This window comes from Carcharhinus amblyrhynchos, chromosome 20, assembly GCF_965287045.1.
Source record: "Carcharhinus amblyrhynchos chromosome 20, sCarAmb.v2.hapA, whole genome shotgun sequence".
NCBI classification, from domain to species: domain Eukaryota; kingdom Metazoa; phylum Chordata; class Chondrichthyes; order Carcharhiniformes; family Carcharhinidae; genus Carcharhinus; species Carcharhinus amblyrhynchos.
In genome coordinates this window covers 27340785-27358678 of record NC_137343.1, presented here as the reverse complement: position 1 = coordinate 27358678, position 17894 = coordinate 27340785, and the positions used below count along the sequence as shown (strand labels likewise).

At 40.6% G+C, this 17894-nt stretch overlaps 1 protein-coding gene and 1 non-coding gene across 4 annotated transcripts in view; one reads left to right on the top strand and one right to left on the bottom strand.

The window, feature by feature from the left end:
• The window catches only part of setd1ba (SET domain containing 1B, histone lysine methyltransferase a), a 161815-nt gene that overhangs the window by 21747 nt on the left and 122174 nt on the right, over nucleotides 1-17894 (bottom strand). For all 3 annotated transcript variants that reach the window (XM_080208308.1, XM_080208309.1, XM_080208307.1), the window contains 4 exons: nucleotides 11780-11867; nucleotides 10599-10834; nucleotides 2924-2993; nucleotides 1776-2066 (listed from right to left, as the gene is read on the bottom strand). In XM_080208308.1, the coding sequence (XP_080064434.1) occupies nucleotides 1776-2066; nucleotides 2924-2993; nucleotides 10599-10834; nucleotides 11780-11867 (685 nt within the window). The remainder of the gene's footprint in view (nucleotides 1-1775; nucleotides 2067-2923; nucleotides 2994-10598; nucleotides 10835-11779; nucleotides 11868-17894) is intronic.
• On the top strand, nucleotides 17335-17526 carry LOC145356228 (U2 spliceosomal RNA). Its single transcript, XR_013889093.1, has one exon. It is a non-coding gene; the product is annotated as a U2 spliceosomal RNA (small nuclear RNA).

Here is a 17894-nt window from a genome sequence, read left to right as displayed (position 1 = left end):
CCAATTATTTTAAATCTACTGTCTTGTTACCTACCCTTCTTTGAAAAGAGTTTCTGCCGGTCTAGTTTGTCAAAACCCCTTAATATTGAGCACCTCTAATAAATCTCTGTTCAACCTTCCCGACCTAATAGAAAAACAACCCAAACTTCTCCAGTTATTTCATTGGGTCTACAGCAGAGGAACAAGCCATTTGGCTCAACTAATGTATGCCAACATTTATGCTTCACATGAGCTTTCTCTCGCTCCTCTTCATCTATCAGTGCACCCTCATGTGCTTGATATGGCTTGCCCTTAAATGCATCTATGTTTTTTACGTGAACTAATTTTTGTGGTACTGCACTCCATACCCTTGCTAATCTTTAGATACAGAGGTTTCTGCTGAATTTCCTATTGGATTTATCAATGTCTATCTGATGTATACGGCCCCCAGTTTTTGAGTCTCCTTCGAGTGGAAACATTACCATGTCTACCCTAAAAGGCTCTATCAAGTTTAGATAACCACTTTGAAATTGCTATGTTAGCCATATCCAATCATTAAAAAGCTAGGGTGCAAATTAATTAATCAGTAAATTTAAACTTTTATTTTGTGTGGGGAATCAACGGCATGTTCTAGTGCTCAGCACAATTTGGCACATTACATAGCAATCCTTCAAACAGCTGTTTGATTGAAAAAAAAATCCAACAACAGCAATGCGATATGTTGTGCCAGAAATTAGCACCCTGACTCCTCCATGTAACATGCAACTGTAGGTGGCATCTTCAGCTCAATTCTCACTATCAAAGAATGCATTACGAGTTACTTATGTTCCTGCAATACAATCGAGACATCTTAGCCTCAAAATGTTTCTGGTTTTCAAGTATGGAAATTGTGCATCTGGATGGGAGAGCATAAAAGAATTACAGACAAATCACACTTCTCATGAATATCTGCCTCTTTCTATCCCTAGAGGAAATTCTGGTGGGAGGGTAGATGCATCTAACCTATTTATTCTAATAACCTCTGTTTTTATATTTTGGACAGGGCTAACATTGCAGTAGATTGGTGGAAGAGAGTCACGCCCTGATGGAATGGTTTCCACTCCCCAACCCAAACACACAAACAAAACTATTACTAAAAATAAGGTCGGACACTTTAGGAACTTTCAAGTGGTTATTGGATAGGCACATGGAGCACACCAGAATGATAGGGAGTGGGATAGCTTGATCATAGTTTGGACAAAGCTTGGCACAACCTTGAGGACTGAAGGGCCTGTACTGTGCTGTAATGTTCTATGAAAATTAATATTTTGGGCTGACATTGAAGTACTGCACATGTGGTACACACACACACACACCACCCCCCACCCCAAGCATAAGACAACAGTGCCTAACCCCAACAAATAGCAGATAATTATGCAACGATAATAATGAAAGTGTTGCCACAGTCTATTACTCTTCATGGATTCTAATGTCTCAGTGACTTTGAGGATTGACATTTACAGTTTTGCAACAACTGACTCAAGAACAGTTTCTTCCCTGCTGCCATCAGACTTTTGAATGGACCAACCTCGCATTAAGTTGATCTTTCTCTACATCCTAGCTGTGACTGTAACACTACAGTCTGCACCTTCCTTTCCTTCTCTATGAACAATATGCTTTGTCTGTATAGTACGCAAGAAACAATACTTCTCACTGTATACTAATACACGTGACAATAATAAACCAAATCAAATCAAGATTTGCAAAGAAAAATATAGTTTGATTATTAATTGTAACAAGTGTGCAGTTATCTCTACCTGGAACTCCTTCCGGCGATGAAACTGATAATAAGCCTGGCTCTGTTTCCGCTAGGACTTCATCTGTAATATTATCTATTGGGGCATCGACCACCTCTTCCACCTCAGGGGCTGATTCTTCTTCTTCTGCCTTTATCTCAGCCACTTGTAACAGTGGCTGTTTTTCTTTCTCTTCTTCCTCCTCCTCCTCTTCCTCTTCATCCTCAGAGCTAGATTCATATTCTGAGGATTCATCACTATCTTCAGAATATTCCACCTCCACTTTGGACGAGGCAACACTGATGACTTCATCTGTAAACACAGGAATTGCAATGTTATTTGCAGCACCCAATATGATAAATCAGTGGGAAGTAAACAGCCGAACAGAACTACAATACAATTATACACTAGCCTGTGTTGCTCAGCAGTACAATAGGAAGTAACTTTACATCTAATTCAATATACCTTTAGCACCGAGGGATAATCAATCATTGGGGAACAGAAATCTATATCCCTGTCATAAATCTCCAAGCTGGTGCTACAGCAGTGACAATTAAGAGGTTATTGACAAGCTGACTATCCCTCCCTCCTTTACGAAAACAGCATACAACACAAAAGAGCCAAAATGGGAGAAAAAACTTCTAGAAATTTACAACAATAGAATTGGGGATTTTTAAAGCGACCAGGCACAGTAAGGAGCTATACATTCTACATTAAAATGCAATGCTGACCATCTTATATTGACTTAGTATGCAGGTCAACACAAAAACAATAATATGGACTAAACTCAGAAAAAGATAGGGGAGTCTAAAACTTGAGGGCATAGGTTTAAGGTGAGAGGGGAGAGGTACAAAAGGGTCCAGAGGGGCAATTTTTTCACACAGAGGGTAGTGAGTGTCTGGAACAAGCTGCCAAAAGTAGTAGTAGAGACCAGTACAAGTTTGTCTTTTAAAAAGCATTTAGACAGTTACATGGATAAGATGGATATAGAGGGATAAGGGCCAAATCTGGGCAATTAGGATTAGCTTAGTGATAAAAACTGGGCGGCATGGACAAGTTGGGCCAAAGGATCTGTTTCCATGCTGTAAATCTCTATGACTCTAAAATGTTAAAGTTATTACAATCCAAATATCACTTATTGCCAGTTAGTCACCTGATCAAGACCTCACCTTCTTCAGAATCCAGCCCCTCTTTCTCACTGGTCTCTGCATCAGCTTCATCATCCTCACCATCTTCCTCCTAAAAATATTCACCAAAATTAATTCCATATTTATGATCAATGGCAGAAAGTAATGGCTGCACACAAGTTCACTTGAGAACAAAAATCATTTTATTCACATGAAGTTTTATAACCGGTGTCTCCTTGTGGTGCATGGGTCAAATAATTGTACAAAGTGTAATGTCTTTACGTAGGTGTACTTCATATCTTGGTGTAGAATCATAGAACCCTACAGTGCAGAAAGAGGTCCTTCGGCCCATCAAATCTGCACCAAACACAATCCCATCCAGGCCCTACCCCCATATCCCTACATATTATCCCCACTAATCCCTCTAACCTACACATCCCTGGATTCTAAGAGGCAATTTCTTAGCATGGCCAATCAACCTAACCCGCACATCTTTGGACTGTGGAAGGAAACCGCAGTACCCGGAGGAAACCCACACAGACATGAGGAGAATGTGCAAACTCCACACAGACAGTGACCCGAACCGGGAATTGAACCCAGGACCCTGGAGCTGTGAAGCAGCAGTGCTAACCACTGTGCTACCATGCCGTACTTCATACAACGTAAGGCTCACACCATTAGAATGCCTTAAAGGTGAAAATGAGAAAAGGGTGAAGTTTCTTTCCATTTTTTAAAGTTAAAGTTTATTTTTTAGTTACAAGTAAGGTTTACATTAACACGGCAAAGAAGTTACTGTGAAATTCCCCTAGTCGCCACAATCTGGCACCTATTCGAGTCAAAGCATCTAACCAGCACGTCTTTTAGACTGTGGGATGAAACTGCAGCACCCGAAGGAAACCCAGGCAGACACAGGGAGATAGTGCAAACTCCACACAGACAACGACCCAAGCCGGGAATTGAACCCAAGTCCCTGGCACTGTGACACAGCAGTGCTAACCACTGTGCCACCCAACTGTAAACTTACTTTAATATATAATTTTTAAAACATAACTTTTAAAAAAATAATTTGAATTTAATATTTCTCTCTCCAGACTCATCATTTTGGATGTCTACAGATGGCCAAACAATTGGAATCAACTTTAATACCGTTAAGAAACTACCTCTTTAGGCAGATTAGCATCTTCTGGAAACCTGGCTGCTGATTGGAAATGGTAGTGATATAGATCTAAGAGTTGGATGAGTCTTTGTACTCAGTCATTAATGATGTTTCCCAGAATAGTTTGACTGCTGTTAGGCAATAGAGCTGGTTTAAGTCATTTGTAGTTGTATTCGTGGGTATTAGAAATAAGGTATAGCTTTAAGTTTAATTTTGGGTTTCTGTATTTGAAAAGGTCTGGTTGACTTCAGTCTGGTTCAGATGCAGGCATTGAGGTTTAATGACATGAAAGCAAACAGGGCTTAAAGGAAAACTGGATTGTTGCTTCACAACTAAGGGCCCTCCTAGGACAGAAAGAACTTGTAAATTCATTGTAAGCTAGACTGAGGAGGAGCTGGTCAGGACCAATGAGCTACAGAAAGCAGACTTCTCTAAAGAACAAAAGTCCAAAAGTGGGGACCAAACGAATGTCTCAGGAGGACAGTTTTGTTAAAGAAACAAAGAACAAGTTGAACAAGGTCGGGTTCAGGAAAATTCAAGTACAAAGTAATCCGAGTTAAAGAGACAGCTGTAAGAACCAGATTTAAGTGAGGCAGGTCAGGGGATTCTGATTTCAGGAACTGAGGAGCCTCAGCTCTTGACTTTGTCCAACAGGTATGAGGTACTTGCTTCCCTGTGTGGACAAGGAAAAGGGCTGTAGGAAGGATGAGCTAGCTGACCATTGCACTGTGCTACAGGAGGCTATTCAAGAGGGGGGAGCATAAAGACATGGTAGTTGTAGGGGGATTCTTTGTAAGCTGGATTGTGAGTCCCGCATGGTATGTTGCCTGCCTGTGCCAGGGACATTTCTGACTGACTTGAAAGAATATAGGAGTCGGAGGGGAAGAATCCAGTTGTTGTGGTCCACATTGGGACAGATAAGGCAAGATTAGGAAAGGGGACCTATTTGGGGACTATGAAGCACTAGGAGCTAAATTAAAGAACAGGTCCTCAAGGACCTGTAATCTCTGGATTACTACGCAAGCCACAGGCAAATTGGCATAGGGATGAGAAAATTAGGAAGTTAACACGTGGCTAAAGGCATGGTACAGGAAAGAGGGGTTCCATTTCATGGGGCATTGGCATCAGTATTGGAACAGGCGGGATCGTCTTCACCTGAAGCAATCTGGAACCAGTATTCTAGGAAAAAGGATAAATAGAGTGGTCACAAGGACTTTAAACTAGCAAGTTGAGGGGAAGGAAAGAGTAAAATTATGGGAATTATAACTGTTAATAGGAAGCAAGGTTAACATGTGGGGAGAAGGTTTCAACTACATCGAAAATCAGGAAAAAAAGATAAAAGGAAGGAGAACTCAGGAGATATTATTAATGGAGTTGTTAGAATTCAAAAAGGTCAAAAACTGGCATAAGAGTACTTTATCTGAATGCTTGTAGCATTTGAAACAAGGTAAATGAGTTGACGGCACAAATCATCATGAATGAGTATGATTTGGTGCCCAGTACAGAGACGTGGTTGTAGGATGGTCGCAACTGGGAATTAAATATCCAGGGGTATCAGACTGTTCGTAAGGACAGACAAGAAGGTAAGGGAGGTGGTGTAGCTCTGATATTTAAGGATGACATCAGGGTAAAAGTGAGAGATGATATAGGTTCTATGGAAAAAAAGGTTGAATCCATTGGGTAGAAATTACAAATAGTAAGGATAAAAAGTTACTGATAGGCGTTGTTTATAGGCCACCAAATAATAGCATCATGGTGGAGTAAGAAATAAAGAAATAACTGATGCATGTAAAAATGGTATGGCAATTATCACAGGGGATTTTAATCTACATGTCAATTGGTCAAACCAGGTCAGTCAAGGTAACCTTGAGGAGGAGTTCATTGAATGTAAACGTAATAGCTTCCTTGAACAGTATGTAACTGAACCTACAAGGGAGCAAACTATCCTAGATCTGATCCTATGTAATGAGACAGGAATAATTAATGATCTTACAGTTGGGGATCCTCTTGGAAGAAGCGACCACAGTATCGTTGAATTTAAAATACAGATGGATCGTGAGAAGGTAAAATCCAATACCAATGTCTTGCGCTTAAACAAAGGAGACTACAATGGGATGAGGGAGGAGTTGGCTAAGGTAAACTGGGAGCAAAAACTTTATGGTGGGACAATTGAGGAACAGTGGAGGACTTGCAAAGCAAGTTTTCACAGGGCTCAGCAAAAGTATATATCAGTGATAAGGAAGGACTGTAGAAAAAGGGATAATCAGTCATGGATTTCTAAGGAAATAAAGGAGGGTATCAAATTGAAAGAAAATGCATTCAAAGTGGCAAAGATTAGTGGGAAACTAGAGGATTGGGAAATCTTTAAAGGTCAACAGAAAGCCTCGAGAAAAGCTATAAAGAAAAACAAGATGGATTATGAGAGTAAACTAGTTCAGAATATAAAAACAGATAACAAAAATTTCTACAAATATATAAAATGAGAAAGAGTGACTAAAGGAAACATTGGTCCTTTAGAGGATGAGAGGGGGATGTAATAACTGGAAATAAGGAAATAGCTGAGACATTGAACAGGTATTGTGTGTCAGTTTTTAGAGTAGGAGCCACAAATAACATGCCAGAAATTGATGACAAGGCAGCTATGGCAGGTGAGGACCTAGAAGTGTTCATTATCACTCAAGAAATAGTGTTGGGCAAGATAATGGGGCTAAAGGTAAACAAGCCTCCTGGCCCTTATGGAATGCATCCCAGGGTACTAAAAGAGATAATGGGGGAAATAGCAAATGCACTAGTGGTAATTTACCAAACCTCGCTGGACTCAGATGGTTCCTGCAGATTGGAAAACAGCAAGTGTCCACTGTTTTAAAAAAAGGAGGTAGACAAAAGGCGGGTAACTGTAGGTCAGTTAGTTTAACTTCTGTAGTGAGGAAAGTCTTGAATCTATCATCAGGGAAGAAATAACGAGGCATCTGGCTATAAATTGTTCCATTGGGAAGACGCAGCATGGGTTCATGCAGGGCAGGTCATTTTTGACAAATCAGTGGAATTCCTTGAGAACATTATATGCATGGTGCACAATGGGGAACCTATGGATATGACGTATCTTGATTTCCAGAAGGCATTTGACAAGGTGTTGCATCAAAGGCTGCTGCATAAGGTAAAGGTGCACAGTGTTACAGGTAATGTATTCGTATGGATAGAGGATTGGTTAACTAACAGAAAGCAAAGGGGTAAATGGGTGTTTTTCTGGTTGGCGATCAGTGACTAGTTGTGTGCCTCAGGGATCACTGTTGGGACCGCAATTGTTTAACGATTTACATAGATGATTTGGAATTGGGGAACAAGTGTAGTGTGCCAAAATTTGCAGATGACGCTAAGATGATTGACAGAGCAAAGTGTGCAGAGGATGCTGAAAGTCTGCAAAGGGATATAGATAGTCTAAGGTGAGTGGGCAAGGGGCTGACAGATAGGAGTACAATGTTGGTAAATGTGAGGTCATCCATTTTGGTAGGAAAACAGCAAAATGGACTATTATTTAAATGGTAAGAAATTGCAACATGCTGTTGTGCAGAGGGATCTGAGTGTCCTTGTGCATAAATCATAAAAAGTTGGTTTGCAGGTGCAGCAGGTAATTAAGAAGGCAAATGAAATTTTGTCCTTCATTGCTAGAGGGATGGAGTTTAAAAACAAGTAGGTTATGTTGTAGCTGTAAGGTGCTGGTGAGGCCACACCTGGAGTACTGTGTACAGTTTATGACCTCCTTACTTGAGAAAGGGTATACTAACACTGGAGGGGGTACAGTGGAGATTCACTAGGTTGATTCTGGAGTTGAGAGGGTTGGCTGATGAGGAAAGGTGGAGTATACCGGGGCTATACTCTTTGGATTTGGAGGAATGAGGGGAGATCTTATAGAAACATATCAGATTATGAAGGGAATAGATAAGATAGAATCAGGGAAGTTGTTTCCACTGTCAGTGAAACTAGAATTAAGGAGCATGGCCTCAAATAAGTGGAAGCGGATTTAAGACCGAGTTGAGGAGGAACTTCTTCACCCAAAGGATTGTAAATCTGTGGCATTCCCTGCCCAGTGAAGCAGTTGAGGCTACCTCATTAAATGTTTTTAAGGCAAAGATAGGTAAATTTTCGAACAGTAAAGGAATTAAGGGTTATGGTGAACGGGCGGGTAAGTAGAGCTTTGTTGACAAAAAGATCAGCCATGATCTTACTGAATGGCTGAGCAGGCTTGAGGGACCGGATGGCCTACGCCTGCTCCTCGTTCTTATGTTCTTATTAAAGTCAATTAGGTGAGAAGCCAGCCATCTCGAGCAATCCTAAAGTTGGTGGCACCTTACTGGACCCTGTGAAGCAATGGTGTTCCGTTGACATGGCTGGATGGCTGAGAGATTGTATGGAAGCTTGAATACATGTGGCAATCCAGGACAGAGGAATATGTAAGAAGAGATTGAAATCCTGGATGTGGATCCTTGGTGAAGGTATCCGAGAGAAAGCATTGTTTGGCAGAAGATTTCAAAATGTGTTCTTCGAGTGTGATGATTGGAAACACTCACGTGGAAGTCAATGTTCCAATGAGATTAGTTGACTCAGTGTTATAAACATCTGGCAGAATTTGATGAGAAATCCACAGAACTTGTTTTGGGTGGCATCCGTCACATGATTTCAGGATGCAGGGTGCCTGACCACATTTCGCCTGTTAGCTTACATGGACTATGTACTTACTGAGAGCATTAGAATACAAACCTGTGCAATCCTTATAAATCTGTATATACCTGTACAGATATAGTGGGGTGAAGGAGTAGTGTATTATAGCTAATCTTTTCTTGTTTAATAAGCATCTTATTCTTTTGTTAAAAGTTAATTGGCAGTTCTTTGACTATGTTCATTCACGTTTCCAAACAAAAATAAAAGTCATGAGGCTGGGCTTCCACCCTGGGACCTGATTGCCCAGTAACAACATCAGCTGGGATCATAACAATGTAAATTTCCCTTTCATCCTATAACAGCCCTCTTCACCCATCAAATCAACAGTACATTACCTCACCTCTCTAAAGGCCATGCTTACAAAAAACAGGCTATGATTCAGATTAATTCCAAGCTATACTAGACATCAAGTGGATGCAAGAGGGATTCCAGAAGCACATTTTACTTGGTTAGCCCTATTGCAGCTAAGTGGACCAGATATTTGTTTACAACTAAATTAAGACTTTTTGTACTGGACTTCAGTTTCAAGTTTTCACACATCTGTTCTTAATGTGAAAGTGGCTTCAAGTGATTAACACCATTGAACTTATATTCCAGCACAATCCTTCGAGAACAAAGCACCATTTTGTGGCCACTCAAAGGTTCAGTGAAGTGGATAAAGTTAAATTTCACGGGATCCAGGGTGAGGTATCTAAATGGATACAAAATTGGCTTCCGTAGAGAGTTGTTTTTCAACTGGAAGCTTGTGACCAGCGGTGTGCCTCAGGGATCAGTGCTAGGCCCACTGTTATTTGTCATTTCTATTAATGATTTGGATGAGAATATAGGAGGCTTGGTTGGTAAATTTGCAGATGACGCCAAGATTGGTGGCATAGTGGACAGTGATGAAAGTTATCTCCAATTGCAACAGGATCTTGATCAATTGGGACAGTGGGCTGACGAATGGCAGATGGAGTTTAATTTAGACAAATGCGAGGTGATGGATTTTTGGTAGACTGAACCAAGGTAGGACTTACTCAGTTAATGGTAGGGCATTGAGGAGAATTACAGAACAAAGAGATCGAGGGGTAAACGTTGATAGCTCCTTGAAAGTGGAGTCACAGGTGGACAGAGTGGTGAAGAAGGCATTCGGCATGCTTGGTTTCATTGGTCAGAACATTGAATACAGGAGTTGGGATGTCTTGTTGAAGTTGTACAAGACGTTGGTAAGGCCACATTTGGAATACTGTGTGCAAGTCTGGTCACCCTATTATAGAAAGGATATTATTAAACTAGAAAGAGTGCAGAAAAGATTTACTAGGATGCTACCGGGACTTGATGGATTGAGTTATAAGGAGAGGCTGAATAGACTGGGACTTCTTCCTCTGGAGTGTAGGAGGCTGAGGGGTGACCTTACAGAGGTCTATAAAATAACAAGGGGCATAGACAAGGTAAATAGTCAATATCTTTTCCCAAAGGTAGGTGAGTCTAAAACTAGAGGGCATAGGTTTAAGTTGAGAGGGGAGAGATACAAAAGTGTCCAGAGGGGCAATTTTTTCACACAGAGGGTGGTGAGTGTCTGGAACAAGCTGCCAGAGGTAGTAGTAGAGACGAGTATAATTTTACCTTTTTAAAAGTATTTAGATAGTTACATGGGTACGATGGGTATAGAGAGATATGGGCCAAATGCGGGAATTGGGATTAGCTTAGGGGTTTTTGAAAAAAAAGGTGGCATGGAGAAATTGAGCCGAAGGGCCTGTTTCCATGTTATAAACCTCTATGACTCGATGGTGAACTGGGTTGGACAAGTTCCTGAGTCATCCGTGTTAACTTATAACATAAAACACCTAAGGACAAAGTAACCTTTTCTGATGAAGCCTTTTCAGAAATCTCTTCCTCATCTTGCTCTTCTTCGTCCTCTTTCTCTGACGAGGATTCCTCTTCCTCTTTCCCAGAAGTTTCCTCTTCTTCCTCCCCTTCACTGTCTAGTTTTAAAGGTTTTGCTGGTTTTCGCCTCTCCGTGACTGACTCCAAATCTCTCTTGGACAATTCAGAAGAATGACTGGCTACGTCTGACATATCTCGGTCACGCTCAGACTCTGTTACAAATGATGAAGAGATGAAATGAGTACTCTGCATTGTGGTAAACTCACATAGCGACTGACAAAGCCAATTACATTATAAACCTTCTCTAATATCAGAACTTCAGAGAAAAGCCAATAACATTTCTTGTTCGTGAATAATTGACTTTGTGACATCATAACCATGACATTACCAGGGAATATTTTACAGCAGATTACACAGAAATGTGTCTATGCAGTACATGTAATATAGGATATTTTGTTCACAAACTGCATGTGGTACAGACCAAATAACTTGCATCAACTAATTTAGAGTATTTCAAATACTGAAGTAGCCCAAGGTGGCTTGTTAGGTATGAAATATTATTGAGTAGCAAATGGTGGGAGGAAGCTGGGAAGGCAAGTAAGGACACAAAGGGGCAAGTTTCAATGAGGTTTCTGAAGGTGGGGAAAGAAGCAGCAAAGTGGAGGAATTAGGAATGAATTCTAGGGTACAGAGGCACGAAGACTGAATTCTCCCTGCACCCAGTGCTAGGGCTGAGGGAGGGAAGCCGATATAAGAATACTTCAAAAAGTATCTGTGTGAAGACTATTCATCATCATAGAATCATGGAATCCCTACAGTGCAGAAGGAGGCTGTCCAGCCCATCAAGCCTGCACCAACCACAATCCCACCCAGGCCCTATTCCCGTAATCTCACATATTTACCCTGCTAATCCCCCTGACACTAGGGTCAATTTAGCATGGCCAATCAACCTAACCTGCACATCTTTGGAATGTGGGAGGAAACCCATGCAGACACGGTAAGCATATGCACACTCCATATAGAAAGTCACCCAAGGCAGGAATTGAACAAGTCCCTGGCACTGTGCAATCTCCACACTGTTGTACTGCAGCTTAATCTGTGTTTGCAAAAATTAAAAGTTGGTCAAGTATTTAAGTGCGTGTTAAACATACACCAACCTTCATCATCATCATCCAGTGGCGTTGATGGTCTAATTCGCTTCTGGTCACCTGAGGAAGCAGCATCAGGCGGCTCTTTCCTCTTTACCTGCAGGTTATTACCGAGACATAACATGATATGTTATCCTGAAAATCTTAGACACATTCTTCACAACTAATCAATTACTCAATGAATATGCAGCTGTAATGGATTTACCAGTGTTCAAAGATATAAACACAAAAAAAATTAACTCCCACATTTACAGATTGTTGCATTGAAAGCAACCACTTTGAACATTTCTGTTAAGACTGACCAAAAAGCCAGAGCAGCTGTTCTGGCAGTTTTCAGCCAGTCTATAAATAAAGCCTGTATGCTAACTAATGACATGATAACTGTGGAAGTAGGTCTTTTATTTCCACATTTGCTATACACGTGTTTCAAATAAATAACTGTTGTAGCAAAGTCATGCCTCAACCACTAAAATGTTGTAAAGATCAACCAAGGGTTGTCTCAGGTTTGTCAATATGAAATATTGTGACCAATGCGGTACTCTATGAAGGCCTGCCGACATTAACTGGTCAGAAACTAAGGGGGGGAATTTTCCGATCCCATCTGCTATGGGAATCATAGGAACAGGAGGTAGACTATGCAAAGGTCAGGATATCCCCGTTTTGGGGTGAGCCCAGTTGGAAAATCCCAACCTGGGTGTCAGGGAGAGGGCAACATTTCTCAAATCAGGAGGACACAACTTTGTGTGGGAAAATGTCATAAACTCCAGTCATGGCTTCATTTCAGGGTATCCCACAGTGTTCCAAGCTTCTCAACAATTTACCACAGATTCAAAATGGCCTACTGTTAGTCTTCCTCACAAGTCCATGGAAACTGAGATGTGGTGAAAGCATTGCTTAAGACACTGCATCCAGGATTATATAGATAGAGAAACAGAATCAATCCTTACAGCATTGCAGCCAAATATCATGGAGCACTGACAGGTATGCAACCTTGGCAAAATTTCTTTCAACTTTGACGTTTATAACCAAACTCTACCTATGTCGTGACTATGCCAATCTTGGCAATGATTGATGAAAAAGCGGCCATTAAAACTGGTGCTAAATCACTGAAAAGTTGTTCCAATCTCCAAAATGAATGGTGAAACCAGGAGATCAGAATATGACTCGAGTTACTTTCTAAAGGGAAAAAGTAAGGCACAAAGATAAACCGAGTGTGAAAAAAGGAGCAAGAAATTGGGCAGGTAAACAGAAAACAATACAAGTAGTATTGGAAGCACTGCTAAAAACATAAAAATAACTAAACTGTAAATTAAAATTGTTTAAGTGCTTAGTTTTACTGTATGATAGAGAATTCAACAATTTGTAACACGTAATGATCTTTATTCAGTAATATCCACGTTTATTTCAACTTCATAGTGGCTATGGCATAAGAATTACCCTCCACATGTGAGAAGTTCAACAGTCAATGTTAATTGTTAACAACTCTTTACAAAGCAGTTTATTTCTCTTTTTGAGTTAAAGAGTCATGAATAAGACTTGTTTGTGTGAAGTGTTTAAACCTAATAAGCAAAGTACCTTTGAGCTTTGACAAAATCACCTGGACTTGAAACATCGGCTCTTTTCCTCCTTACAGATGCTGCCAGACCTGCTGAGATTTTCCAGCATTTTCTCTTTTGGTTTCAGATTTTATTTTAGCAAAGTACTTTTACTGCCTGAACTTCAGACCAAACATAAAGCTGCCCGATTCTTGCCTTTCTTCAATTGCATTTACATTGTGATACACTGCCCTGATTACGACAACATTTTAAATAAGACTTCATAAACCAAATGGAAATGGAATTTGCGTGACACAGTTTCACAGTTCTGAACTAATCTACAAGTTTAGTCATTTAGCAATCTGTAAATCTGTGATAATTTACTCCAACCATAGTTGCTGATGTTGGAAATTTTCAAGGAGAGAAAGACTACAGTGTGAAATTCCTAAAGATTGTAGATGGCATGTTAACACAAGAACTCGAAAATATTGGAAATTGCTGAAAGTTGAGAATGTTGACAGATTATAAAGGAACGGATGGAGCACCAAAAGATTATGTTGTCCTTGAATTTTCTTAAGACTTGTTAGTGCAGGAAATTGAGCTGTATCATCGCTGCTGAAATATTCATCAACTTGGGCAAGTCTGCTAAATTTTATTATTCAGAGCTGGTTTAATATCAGGGTTTCTGTTGGAAAAGAGGCTCCTGATTTTTATGTTAAATACAGCAGTAGAATAGGACTCTGCACTGTGGACTCTGCAATCATGTCATGTTAAAAACTGCTTAATTAACATGATCTTCAGATAGTTCCAAGTATGAAGTGAGCAATAAAAATTGAACCTTACTGAAAAGATCATGTCATGACAACCAATTTATTAAAGTTTTGGGGCTTTCATTTTCTCACAGAAATCAAGACAGATTCATACTCAGAAGTCTATGCTTGTTTGTTGTTCAATATGGATATTCCTGCTTTTCTGGTACTGTTGCAAATTAGGATTTTTGTATGTTCGTAAAGTAGGATCAATACTGACGGACCTTGGTGATACACTGAAGGAATGTACTTTTTTAAATTATATTTTATGCCCTGTTTACTTTTCCTGGGCAAATCTCATTGACTGTTCTTTGGGTCTGTTTCATAGAACACTTTCCATATAGAAACAATCTGTTTTTTTTTATTAAGAAAGGCTACTGCAAAGGTGACTTTGAATATTGATAACACCCAAGGACCTCAATGCTATGGAAGTGAGCCAGTTTGTATTCTAGGCCAGATACCATAGCAGCCAGAGAAACAACTGTACGTGACGTGATTCTGGCCCTTGCACGTTGTCCAGTGCCTGAGGAAAGTATTAACCATTGAGCACAAAACAGTTTTGCAGGCCTGTGCGAGGGGTGTGGGGATGAGCTGTTCAACCTGTCAGTGGCTGGGACATGCAACTATTTTGGCCCCAGGCAGCAAAATTCCTATGTGTTTAATATGACCATCAACATTAATGAGGCATGGTGGCACAGCGGTTAGCACTGCTGCCTCCCATCACCAGGGACTCCAGGGTTCGATTCCAGCCTTTGGTCACCGTCTGCATGGAGTCTGCACATTCTCCCCATGTCTGGGTGGGTTTCCTCCAGGTGCTCCGATTTCCTCCCACAGTTTGGCCATGCTAAATTAACCCTTAGTGTACAGGGATTATCAGGGTAAATGTTTGGGGTTACAGAGATAAGGCCTGGATGGGATTGTTGTCAGTGCAGGCTCAATGGGCCGAATGATTCCTTGTGCACTTTAGGGATTCTATGAATGCCATCTCATAGGAGACGCAACAAAGGCAGGAATGCTACTTATTTTACTTTACTAGTCAGAGGAGTCTGGGTTTCCACTCATTGTACTACAGAATGATTTATGTACAAAACCAGGAACTCAGAGCAATCACACAGTTCTTTTTCGGCACATAAAATCCTCAATGCTGATAGTCTTTATACCCTGGCTGAGTAGTTTAATATTAGGCATCACAGTTTTAGAAATAAGGCTCAACCATTTTGACGTTTACTGGAGGTTCATAGATTGATACTTGGAATACGTGGGCTGTCTTACAAGGAAAGGTTGGGCATACTAGGCGTGTTTCAACTTAGAAGAGTGAGGAATGACTTGATTGAAGTATATAAGATCCTGAATGGTTGAGACAAGATGGATGCGGAAAGGATGTTTTATCTTGTGGGTGAGTCCAAAACTGTTTTAAAATGAGGGATTGCCCTAATCAGTTAGAGTTGAAGAGAATTTATTTCCCTCAGATGGTTGTGCGATTTTGGAACTCTGTCTCAGAAAGCGATGGAGACGGGATCACAGAACATTTGGAAGGCAGAGGTACATAGATCCTTGTTAAGGAAGAGAATCAAAGATTGTTGGGGGTAGATGGAAATGTGGAACTCAACACAAACAGATCAGCCATGCTCTTATTAAATGACAAGGAGGCCTGAAGGGCTGAATGACCTGTTTCTGCTCCTATTTCGTATGTTCACATTTAGAACGGAGATTAGGAGAAAATGAGTGTGATAAATTTTCAAAATTCTCTACCCCAATGAACAGTGGATGTTCAGTTGGTTATACCTCTGTGAAAAGCAGGTTATAAAACATGTTTTCATATTAGCGCAGGTACATCATAAAATCCTTACAGTGCAAAAGAAGGCTATTTGGCCCATTGAGTTTGCACCGACAACAATCCTATCCAGGCCCTATCTCTGTAACCACACGCATTTACCCTGATAATCCCCCTACACTATCCCCCTACATCTCTGACAGAATATCTTATCCAGGCCAAACCCTGAAATCCTACACATTTACCATGGCCAATCCAGCTAACCTGCACATCTTTGGACTGTGGAAGGAAACCAGAGTTCCTGGAGGAAACCCACGCAGACATGGGGAGAATGTGCAAACACCACACAGACAGTGACCCAAGGCTGGAATTGAACCCTGATTCCTGGTGCAGAGAGACAGCAGTGCTAACCACTGTGCCACCGTGCCCGTCCCATTGGTGAGGTCAATCTGAAGTTAAATTGATGATCTGTCCTGATGAGAGCAAGACAATAAGCTTTGACAGCTGTCTCTTTTCTTTTCAGCAATATTCAAATTGACAAAAAGCTTTCATGCAATGCAGTGTTAGAAAATAAATTGTACTATTTTTGGTAACAACTGCTTAGCACAGGGGTTTTCAACCAGATTCCCTGGGGAGACCATGTAGAGTCTTCAAGATAGCATGACATCTTTGTATGCGCTATCATTACTTACAAGTTTATTTATTAGTCACAGGTAAGGCTTACATTAACACTGCAATGAAGATACTGTGAAATTCCCTGGGTCGCGACAGTCTGCTGCCTGTTCTGGTCAATGCACCTATCAATCTAGTCAGAGGAGCCAGGAGAATTAAAGGACCATGAACTGAAGCCTTGCAACAATGGGATTCAGCAGCATTTCAATTGAAATCAGTGTCTGATTAGATGTCAGTGAACAAGTCACACATATATTCAAAATATTTTTCGTGGCAGTTTTGGCATGAGATGAATTGACTAATTGGATATTTTGAATCCAAAGAAGGCATTTTACTCATGCTTTGCAAGTAATGATAGCATGACATCTTTGTATGTGCTATCTATATGGTCTCCCCAGGGAATCTGGTTGAAAACCCCTGTGCTAAGCAGTTGTTACCAAAAATAGTACAATTTATTTTCTAACACTGCATTGCATGAAAGCTTTTCGTCAATTTGAATATTGCTGAAAAGAAAAGAGACAGCTGTCAAAGCTTATTGTCTTGCGTTCGTCAGGACAGATCATCAATTGTAAAGGGAACAACAATTTGTGCTGCATGAGAATACAGTGCTGATTGGTTGGCAAGTGGACTCTGATTGGCAGAGGCATTGCCATGGAAATGAACCAGAGGATGGTTGTTCCCCCAAGCTTTTGTTTAGTTGAAAATGGTACAATTCATAGGGATGTTCCTTCTGCCTGCAAAGGATAGGACCCTGTGTGTGAATATATACGTAGCATTGCTTCTTGGCCTTTCGGCTAAGATCAAATGTAGTATCAATGTCCTGCACTTGGTTGAAGCCATGAAGTTACACTGAGACTTCATTTGAAGCAATTTTTAAAAACAGCATCTCGGCCTTTTGGCTAAGATACAAATGAGATCGAGCCTTGGAGAAAGCGCGATGCCTCCTCCAATTAGCTTGAATCATGCAGATCAAGCCCAAGACTGGGCGTGAGATGCCTGTCTTGTCAGCTTGGATCGGGAATGTCTCACTTTGAATTGGATATATAAACAAAAAAATCGTAGCTTCTAGCCTGACCAAATGAGCCATACTTTGAGCCTGACTGATCATTTTAATTGTTTGTCAGTGTAATTCTTAACACAGTCAAAATTATTTAGCAAGTGCTGTCCAATCACAGTGTCTAATATTAGATGTAATTCGATGTTTTGAGTTTGAAAGCATGGACCAGTTGGGTACAGTTTGTACTTTATCCTTCCAGGGTAGTCTGAGGTAAATTGGGCACTTTTCAGGACCAAAGGCCACAGCCTTGGGTCCATTTATGAATTTGCACAATATA